The sequence below is a fragment of the Rhinopithecus bieti genome, unplaced genomic scaffold (assembly GCF_001698545.2).
Source record: "Rhinopithecus bieti isolate Rb0 unplaced genomic scaffold, ASM169854v2 scaffold_61533, whole genome shotgun sequence".
NCBI lineage: Eukaryota > Metazoa > Chordata > Mammalia > Primates > Cercopithecidae > Rhinopithecus > Rhinopithecus bieti.
In genome coordinates, this window is record NW_016823925.1 from 514,926 (window position 1) to 525,665 (window position 10,740).

A 10,740-nucleotide genomic window follows, 5' to 3' on the forward strand; every position below is an offset into this window, starting at 1 on the left:
CCTCCCAAGTAGCTGGGATTACAGGTGCATGCCACCATGCCCGGCTAATTTTTGTATTTTTAGTAGAGACAGGGTTTCACTATGTTGGTCAGGCTGGTTTTGAACTCCTGACCTCGTGATCCACCCGCCTCGGCCTCCCAAAAGTGCTGGTATTACAGGCATGAGCCACCGCGCCTGGCCTAGCCAAAAAGATTTTATCTGGTTTTACTTAATGATAGGCTTTTTTTTCATATTCTACATGTAAAACTACAGGGTAATACTGTATATAGGTTTTTCAATCTACAGGTTTCCCCACAGTTTCTGATATATACCCTTGGATGGGGATGAGAACACCTTCATTGCCCCTCCCTACCCTTGGCTGAGAATTTCACCATCATTGCATTAGAAGAAAACTGCCTACAGAAGTAAGCAGAGGATTTGGGGCAGTGCTCTGAGCAAAGGGCCCAGAGGAACCTAGAATAACCTTCAGATTTTCCTCCTATTTGCTAGAGAGGGAGCCACTCAATCAGCTGAATGGGGACTGAGTGTTAGGTGCCAGAAATTCAGAGATGAATAGAACACATTCTTGTCCTTGAAGAACTAATCTGGTAGGATGGACAGACCTGTAAACAAATTGCTTGAGTATAAAAACGCACTTGGGCAAGGGACTACAAGGTGCAGAACTGTATAGAGGAGAGAATGGTGAAGTCTATAAGGATTTGGGGAGATTTCCTTGATAGTGTCATGTCTGGGGATGCACAGAAATGAGGAAGAGATGAAGAGGGCATTTCAGCAGAGGCAGTGGCCAATGGTGAGGCATAGAAGCTGTACAAGAAGGAGTCTGCTTGCTGAATAACATTTACTGTTTGTGGGCTTCTCCTGTTGAGTAGCAAGACAGGTGGATCTACTGGACAGACTGGCAGACCAAGTCAATCCAGCGTGTTGACAAATACTCAGGCCGGAACAAGGAGACAGTGCTGGCAAATGTGGAAGGACTCATGGATATCATCGTGGTTTCCCCTCAGCGGCAGACAGGTGGGCTCCCGGGTACTGAGCCTGCTTCCTTAACATCTGTGGGATTGGTCTGTCACCCCAAGGACTGTTAGGGACCAAGACAGGGCCACAAGAGAGTTTCTTGGTTCACATTTTAAATGCTTAGACCTTTTTACTCCCTCACAGTTGTATATCTCCTGCTCCCCTGTCCCTGGGAGTAGGGTAATCCTGGATTTCCTGTTTTTGAGAAGCCTTAAATTGGGAGACCTGATTCTGTCCCAGATAAGACACTCATCTACTTTGCCTCTAGGGACCAATGCCTGTGGTGTGAACAATGGTGGCTGCACCCACCTCTGCTTTGCCAGAGCCTCGGACTTCGTATGTGCCTGTCCTGATGAACCTGATAGCCAGCCCTGCTCTCTTGGTGAGTTGGACTGTATGGCTGGAGCCACTCAGCAGAGCCCCTGGAAGGGCTGAGGGTCAGCAGCCTCTGATCCTGGTCTGATCTGTCCTTCTGGGTGGGGTCCCCATATAGAAGGTCTTATTAGTGGAGTGATTGGTAGCAATCTGCTTGGGTTTTGGGAATTGCTCAGACCTGGGTTTATCTGCCCTCTGGCATTTGCAAGAACAGAATTCAGGTCTCTTGATTCCCAGGTCCCTGCTGTAGGATAATCAGTGGCCTGTGCATCACTCTCTCTTCCTGACTTTGGTGAGCCAGCTGTCCCATCCAGAGCTACTATTATGGAATCTAACTCCTTTTTATTTATAGTATTAAGAAGGGCTACTAATGAAGGTGCCTGTGACTAGGGCAGCTAAAAGATTGTTTTGTCAAGTTCTCCAGCTGCTACTCTTGGGCCATATGTAGAGGTTTGTGGTTCCAGTGGCCCACTCCAATCCTCTTTTTTGTCTAGTGCCTGGCCTGGTACCACCAGCTCCTAGGTCCACTGGCATGAGTGAAAAGAGCCCGGTGCTACCCAACACACTACCTACCACCTTGCATTCTTCAACCACCCGGACCCGCATGTCTCTGGAGGAGGTGGAAGGAAGGTAAATAGGTTCAATGCAGGCTCGTGAGCCCTTTGATTCAAATCACCATCCCACGACCAGTAGCTCATAGTCCCAGCTCGATCAGGTAGTTGGGAGGTAGATTACGTCATGAGCTACCAGTCCCTGTTATTTGGGACAGAAGGTGATATTCAGACTTGAAGATTGTTGCGAGTGATTCGCTTTTTAGCTCTGAGGGCAAGAAGCTTTAAGAACAACTTTAAGGCCAGGTGCAGTGGCTCACGCCTGTAATCCCAGCACTTTGGGAAGCCGAGGTAGGTGGATCACTTGAGGTCAGGAGTTCGAGAGCAGCCTGACCAACATGGAGAAACCCCGTCTCCACTAAAAATACAAAATTAGCTGGGCGTGGTGGTGCATGCCTATAATCCCAGCTACTTGGGAGGCTGAGACAGGAGAATCACCTGAACCTGGGAAGTGGAGGTTGCGGTGAGCTGAGATCGCGCCACTGCACTCCAGACTGGGCAACAAAGAGCGAAACTCCATCTCAAAAAAAAAAAAAAACAAAAAAACAAAAAAACTTTAAACAGTAATCACTTAGGAGGACCCTCCCACATGGTATTCCTCCTTCTTCTCTCTGTGACATTTGCTCTCACATCATAGGTTTGGCATACTGGCTTGTCCAACAGTAGTCTCTGGGTTGTGGCTTGATAACTTGGAACAAAAAGGCTTCCCCAGAGATATGATGGCCTTAGCTTATAATGACACGTGCACCTCCCTCACACATACACAAACACTATTATTAAATAAGTAAGCATAAACACGAACAGTTCTCAAAGCAAATATAAAGTATCTTATTTCATTAAATTAAAGGTGCTATTCATTATAAAATGCATCCTGATTTGAGAAATTAAACTGAAAAAATAACCAACAGCAAATGTGAAATGCTATTGATCGTAAGTTACATTCCTGTTTCAGAGATGGTAGACCATAGAAAAAACAAACATCTTAAAATTGATTAAATATTATGTTACATTCAATTCAGAGATATTCTTTTTTTTTTTTTCTTGAGACAGGGTCTCACTCTGTCACCCAGGCTGGAGTGCAGTAGCATGAACACAGTTCAAGCTCACTGCAGCATCGACCTCCTAGTTTCATGTGATCCTCCTACCTCAGCCTCCCAGGTGGCTGGGACTACAGGTGTGTGCCACTATACCTGGCTAATTTTTTGTACTTTTTTTGGAGATGAGGCGTCTCCATGTTGCCCAGGCTGGTTTTAAACTTCTGGGCTCAAGCAATCCACCCGCCTAGGCATCCCAAAGTGCTGGCATTACAGATATGAGACACTGCACCTGGCAAAAAATTCTAATGACCATGTTTTCCATTTATACTTTATAAAAAATAATCTGGGCCAGGCACAGTGGCTCGTGCCTGTAATCCCAGCACTTTGGGAGACCAAGGTGGGCAGATCACATGAGTCCAGGAATTCAAGACAAGCCTGGACAACATAGTGAGATCCTGTCTCTACAGAAAAGTTTTTTTTTTTTTTTTTAATTAGCCAGGCATCGTGCCACATACCTGTAGTCCCAGCTACTTGGGAGGCTGAGGTTGGAAGGATCACTTGAACCCAGGAGGTTTAGGCTGCAGTGAGCTGTGATTGTGCCACTGCACACCAGCCTGGGTGACAGACAGAGACCCTGTCTCAAAAAAACAAAAATAAATAAATAAATAATCTGGAAATACAGATGTGAATAAAGAAGTGAATATCCTATGCCTGTATATAATTTACTCTTATGTTTTGATGTCTATCCTTTCTAGACATTTTTATTTTTTCTTTTTTTTTTTCTTTTTGAGGCGGAGTCTTGCTCTATCGCCCGGACTGGAGTGCAGTGGCCAGATCTCAGCTCACTGCAAGCTCCGCCTCCCGGGTTTACGCCATTCTCCTGCCTCAGCCTCCCGAGTAGCTGGGACTACAGGCGCCCGCCACCTCGCCCGGCTAGTTTTTTGTATTTTTAGTAGAGACGGGGTTTCACCGTGTTAGCCAGGATGGTCTCGATCTCCTGACCTCGTGATCCGCCCGTCTCGGCCTCCCTCTAGACATTTTTCTAATGAGAACAGTTTTTTTTTCCCACTGCAACATACTGGTCTCTTTATTTTTAATATCATCAGTGGCTTACAAGGTAGTTAACACTTGATTTCAATTCTGAAAGCAGAAACATAATGATAATCCCAAATAAAAACTTTAGACTCAGTGTCCCTAAAGTTACAAGATTTGCACATGATCAAATTCATATGCTGTGTGCCCCATTCTCTGTTTTACTACAGTTTGTAAAGAAAAGGAAACACCCAGGTATAAACATGTGCCTTTCTCACTAACTTTTAAGTACTATCAGTCATTATTACTCTCTGATTTTCTTTAGGTTTATTTAGAAAACTTTTTGACCCCTGCTCGGACCTTTTCTTTTTTTTTTTTTTTTTTTTTTTTTTATAAAAAATTTTTTTTCCCCCCCCCTCGGGCCCTTTTTTTTTTTTTTTTTTTTTTTTTTTTTTTTTTGAGACGGAGTCTCGCTCTGTCACCCAGGCTGGAGTGCTGTGGCCGGATCTCAGCTCACTGCAAGCTCCGCCTCCCGGGTTCACGCCATTCTCCTGTCTCAGCCTCCCGAGTAGCTGGGACTACAGGCGCCGCCACATCGCCCGGCTAGTTTTTTGTAGTTTTAGTAGAGAAGCTGGACTACAGGCGCCGCCACGTCGCCCGGCTAGTTTTTTGTAGTTTTTAGTAGAGACGGGGTTTCACCNCCGGATCTCAGCTCACTGCAAGCTCCGCCTCCCGGGTTCACGCCATTCTCCTGTCTCAGCCTCCCGGGTAGCTGGGACTACAGGCGCCGCCACATCGCCCGGCTAGTTTTTTGTAGTTTTTAGTAGAGAAGCTGGGACTACAGGCGCCGCCACGTCGCCCGGCTAGTTTTTTGTAGTTTTTAGTAGAGACGGGGTTTCACCGTGTTAGCCAGGATGGTCTCGATCTCCTGACCTCGTGATCCGCCCGTCTCGGCCTCCCAAAGTGCTGGGATTACAGGCTTGAGCCACCGCGCCCGGCCTGCTCGGACCTTTTCTTATTGTCAGAGTTCTATTTGAAAATTCAGTGCATCTTGGTTCCAAATGCTCTTGCAAGTAGCTTTTCTCTGGCTGTTTAGGAGATGCCTTTGATTGCCTGCTCATAATGTACCACAAAGAAGTCACCTTCTGAGCATTTCAAGTTAGTTATCTGAGCACTCCTTCTGGATGTCTTGCATATTCCCTTGTGCAAGAATGAAGAGAAGAAAAACATTTTTTGACCTTGGGATATTTAGCTCTTGTGATAATTTTTATCCAATCAGATTGGCTTGGCTAGCAGCTTCTTCTGACTCATCCTGGTAGTTTAAGAAAGCCTAATATTGATGTCCTTAGTCTTCTTTCTGCAGACTTCCAACTCACTCCCAAACCTGCTTCTCATTTTTAAAGGTACATATTTTATAACACATTTAAACATGGTATAACGCTTGAAAACAGTGCCTTGCACAGATTTCTCTCCATTTCCTGCTGTTGCCCTCTCCATGCTTCTGATATCTTCCATCTGGTACATTCTCAAACCTGAAAGCCCCGCTTACAGGCCTTTCCCCTTTCCTGGAGGAAGGCATGATCTTCATTGAGTATAAGTAGGCTTCACATTCAGTTTTCTGTGCCCCACAGATGTTCTGAAAGGGATGCCAGGCTGGGCCTCTGTGCACATTCCAATGAGGCCGTTCCTGCTGCTCCAGGTAAGCCCTGAGTACCCCACTGTTCTGGAAAAGAAGATGTAATGAATCTAAGTCTCCACTGATATCTTTCATAACCTTCACTGGGACTCTGAGGTTGATGAGCTCTTTTTAAACTAAATCCATAGAAATAATAATCATAATAGCTCTCATCACTTACAGTGACAGCTTATGATATGCTTTCCATATGCCAAGCATGTGATAAGCCACATATATGTCACATACATGTGTGTGCACATGTATATATGCATACTCTCATATACTCTCCTCCAGTCCTATGAGCAATTTATTATTTACGTATAACTAAAGAGAAAATGTAGGCTTACAAGTTAAGCACCTTGCCTTATGTCGGATAGCTAGGAAGGGGTAGAAATGGGATCAGAGATGCTGGCAGAGTGACAGATTTCTTCTCAGCCTCCTCCCTGTACCTCCCATTCACCTATCTGAAAAGGAGGCCCTTAGCCATCCTCAGATGATATAGGATCCAACACCTACAAAAGGAGCCCTTCGGCTTTCCATTCCTCACACCAGCACCAGCTAGAAAGTTGTCAGTGGCCCCTGCCTAGTGTTTCTCTATTTTTCCTAGGGGAAGGACTTCATATCAGCTACGCCATTGGTGGACTCCTCAGTATTCTGCTGATTTTGGTGGTGATTGCAGCTTTGATGCTGTACAGGTAACTTCAGTCTTCCTGCAGGGGCCACATGCTCATTGGTCTTCATGAGCATGTCTGGGATCTCCCAAACCTCTGCAGTTCACTGAATCAAGCTCTGACCAGCCTTATTGCAAGGTTGGGTGCCTGGTCAGGGCAGCAGAAGGAAAGGGTGGAAACCTAAATACTTACCCTTCTCCAGTCATAGCCTAAGCATTTTCCTTATTGAATGACTACAACAACCCTTCGGGTTTTCTTTATAGACTAGGATGCTGAGGGCACCAAGGATATTACCCAAGGTCACAAAGTAAGAGGCAAAGCTAAGACTGACTCTTAACATCTTTGCTTTTCCCAGTACTCCCCACTTCAAACCATTGAAATTGGAAATGATTTTTCCCTTATACAGACACAGCCTTTTACTACAATATTGGTTTGTACATCATTGCTCAGTAGCAATCATTCTGGAAAGGCAGAATGTGTCATTTAGAATCTTTTTATGTCCCTCTTTCTTTATATTTTCCCTCAAATGCTTTAAACATAGCTTGCAGTTTGCTGCTGTTGTTCATCACCATTATCATCGTAACAGTTACCATTAATGGATATAGATCAATGTCATGACAACCTCATAATACAGGTATTATTATTATTCCCTTTACAGATGAGGATCTGAGGCTCAGAAAGTTTTTTTTTTTTTTTTTTGTCTTTATTTTTTTGAGATAGAGTCTCACTCTGTTGCCTAGGCTGGAGTGCAGTGGTGCAATTTTGGCTCTCTGCAACCTCTGCCTCCTGGATTCAAGCAGTTCTTGTGCCTCAGCCTCCCAAGTAGCTAGAACTACAGGCGTGCACCACCATGCCCAGCTTTTTTTTTCTTTTTTTTTTTTTTTTTTTTTTGGTATTTTAGTAGAGATAGGGTTTCTTCCATGTTGGTCAGGGTGGTCTTGAACTCCTGGCCTTATGTGATCTGCCCACCTCAGCCTCTCTAAGTGCTGAGATTACAGGTGTGAGCCATTGCACTCAGCCACAGAGTTTAGATTATATCTATCAAGGTCCTAGCTAATAAATCACAGAGGTGGAATTGAAACAGATCTGTCTGACTCTAAAGCTCAGTGCATCAGTTCTCCATTGCTGCATAACAAACTACCCTAAAACTTAGTGACTTAAAATGACAACCATTATCTCACAGTTTCTATGGGTCAGAAATCTGGATGCAGGTTAGCTAGGTGCCTCTGCCTCAAGGTGTCTCACAGACTGCAATCTAGATATCAGCTGGGGTTACAGTCTCATCTCAAGGTTTGACTGGGGAAGGATCCCCTTCCACACTCACTCACATAGTTGTTGGCAGGATTCAGCTCCTTATAGGCTGTTGGCTGGAGGCCTTCCTCATTAGTTTCTTGTCTTGTGGGCCTCTCCATAGGACAGCTTACAACATGGCAGGTTGCTTCTCCCAGAGCAAGAGCAAGAAAGAATGAGGGAGGGCAACTCAAGACCAGAACCAGTTTCTTGGTAACTAATCTAGTAGCCATCACATTTGCATAATCTTTTCATTAGAAGTAAGTCACCAGACCAGTCCACACTCAAGGGGAGGAGATTCTTAAGGGCATGAATACCAGGAAGTGAGTCACTGGGATCATTTTAGAGGCTGCCTACCGGACTCAGTTTACAGCTTTCCCAGGTATCACCCCCTTAAAGATCTCAACTAATCTCTCATCACCTTTCCTCCTAAAGACATAAAAAATCCAAGTTCACTGATCCTGGAATGGGGAACCTCACCTACAGCAACCCCTCCTACCGAACATCCACACAGGAAGTGAAGATTGAAGCAATCCCCAAACCAGCCATGTACAACCAGCTGTGCTATAAGAAAGAGGTAAAAATTGAAATTTACGTTCAAGGGTCTTTTTGGGGAGGTGTGGGGAGGGCTTATACTCCAAATGCCCAAATAAGTCAGTAAGGGCTGCTGAGTAATCCCATCTACCATTTTGGAAGTTATAGTGAACAGAAGAACTGAATGTAATTTGGGTTTCTGGGAAGTTCTAGAATCTCTGAGGGATTAGCCTGAGGGACCTTAGTGAGAGCCAGGTTAGAAGGCAGATCTCAGAAGATTTAGGTCTGAAAGCAGTTGTCCTGCCAGGAGATATTTTTCCAAGCTCATAGGTTCTTTCCCTCCAGGAATTGTCATTCCCCTACAAAGGGCTATGTGTTTCTGAAACAAGGGAGCTCTCCCAGACGACACCCGAAAAACCCAAGAGCTCCTGGACTTGCCCATTACTAGCCAAGCTAGTAGCACCTATGGTTGGGAATGGCTTGTTTTTCACTGTTCTTCCTCTTATCACAGAAATTTCTCTAGAATTCTGAAGGTTTACCTGCTTTTGTTTTTTTTAACTTCTTTGTCACTTCAATGGAAAATTATTTGCTCAATGTTAAGGCATGAAAAATAGTCCCATTTCAGTTAGCTGGGTGTGGTGACTTGTGCCTGTAGTCCCAGCTACCCAGGAGGCTGAGGTGGGAGGATCACTTGAGCTCAGGAGTTGGAGGCTGCAGAGAGCTGTGATCATGCCACTACCATCCAGCCTGGGTGACAGAGTGAGACCCTGTCTAAAAAAAAGAAAAAAAAAAAAAAGTCCCATTTCCACAAGGGAACTATACCTGGTATTTCAGATTTTCCTAATCCAATATAAGCCTTGTTTTTTTCTCTAAAATCCTATAACTCTTCATCAGAAGTTATTCCTTATGAAGACCCTAATCGGTCTACTTCTTTGGCCTATCTAGCAGTCAGAACCTGCTCTCACACCTGCAGGGCTCTCATGTGTAATGAACATATTTCACATAATAATCATGTGCTTTCTGCATCCATGAATTCCCATATTTAAAAAGCTTCCATTACTTCTGGTTCAAGTTGATGTTTGAAAACAATTTTAAATTAAAAAAACTTTTTTAAAAGCTGCTACTGCAGTCAAAACAGAATGTGCAGGGATGGCTTGTAGTTCTAGGAATGGTAGACCCCTCCTTAATATCTTTGAGAGAAAGACTCTTGAAGATTCTCGGGTTCCTGGAGTATCTGATGCTCCAGAAAAGAACCACAATGAAGGCCACAGGATGGCAATTAAAATAGTGTAACCTCTTTCTTCTGTTGTGTGTTTCTTCCTCAGCAGCTCTTTCACCCCTCTGATAGCCTTTCACCTTTTCTCTTCTGATTTCCTCTTGATTTCAGGTACCTGTTGCTGGGTGTTTGTAGAGGGAGTGTTGTTTCCCAAATTGCAAGTGCCATGTCCCCCACCTTTTCCTAACTTCCCCAGCATGTCTCTTGATTAAGACACTGAGTGGCCTGCATCTTATACTGATTTCATCTTGGAGGGTGTGCTGGGTGAACGGACATCTGTGTGTTTGCTTGTGTGCTATCTATGTCCCACTCTGCATGGCTGAGGGGACTGTCACTCTCAGAGGGCAGGGACCATGTTTTTTATTGCATAATCATCAAAGCACCTAGCAGAGTCTCCTGCTTAACATAGGGGCTCAGAAAATATCTGTGGAATAGAATTGTTACAAAAATAGAGCCACAGCCACAGTTGCAGAACTCTTGGCAGGAATACTACCCCAGGGACAGAACCCAAGATGATCCATTTTCTTCTAGCAGTGGTGGCATGTCAGTTGGTATACCCCAGCAGCCAGGAATGCGGCTACTCTTTGAAGAAGCCGTAAAGGGAGAGGGCTGAGCACAACTCCAGGCTGTGCCTGGAAGAGTCCCAGGTTTTGCTTGGGAATGGTCCCAGGACTCATGGCAGCAAAGCCAGAGTAACCTCCCAAAAAAGGTTATAAGTTGCAGGACCCCACTGGAGTGATATTTAGGACCCAGATAAGAGGATTTCCTTTTTTTAGTTTTTTTTTCTTTCTTTCTTTCTTTTTTTTTTTTTTTAAATGGAATCTTGCTCTGTCACCCAGGCTGGAGTTCAGTGGCGTGATCTTGGCTCACTGTAACCTCAGCCTCCAGGGTTCAAGGGATTCTCCTGCCTCAGCCTCCCAAATAGCTGGGATTACAGGCGCCCGCCACCACACCCAGCTGATTTTTGTATTTTTAGTAGAGATGGGGTTTCACAGTGTTGACTAGGCTAGTCTTGAACTCCTGAACTCAAGTGATCTGCCCGCCTGGGCCTCCCAAACTGCTGGGATTACAGGCGTAAGCCACCACGTCTGGACAGATAAGAGGATTTTCTAGAGTCCCCTGTCTTACCTCCCAAGTTTTCTCCTTAACAAAATTAGAAAAAAGAGATAATTGGCCGGGCGCGGTGGCTCAAGCCTGTAATCCCAGCACTTTGGGAGGCCGAGAC

General features: G+C 44.8%; 1 protein-coding gene across 1 annotated transcript in view; it reads left to right on the forward strand.

Annotated features, from left to right (window-relative positions):
* Positions 1-10,740, forward strand: part of LRP4 (LDL receptor related protein 4) — a 63,408-nt gene that overhangs the window by 49,405 nt on the left and 3,263 nt on the right. The window contains exons 29-34 of the mRNA XM_017861981.1: positions 870-1,014; positions 1,283-1,396; positions 1,884-2,019; positions 5,701-5,768; positions 6,352-6,439; positions 8,141-8,282. Coding sequence (XP_017717470.1) covers positions 870-1,014; positions 1,283-1,396; positions 1,884-2,019; positions 5,701-5,768; positions 6,352-6,439; positions 8,141-8,282 — 693 coding nt within the window. The remainder of the gene's footprint in view (positions 1-869; positions 1,015-1,282; positions 1,397-1,883; positions 2,020-5,700; positions 5,769-6,351; positions 6,440-8,140; positions 8,283-10,740) is intronic.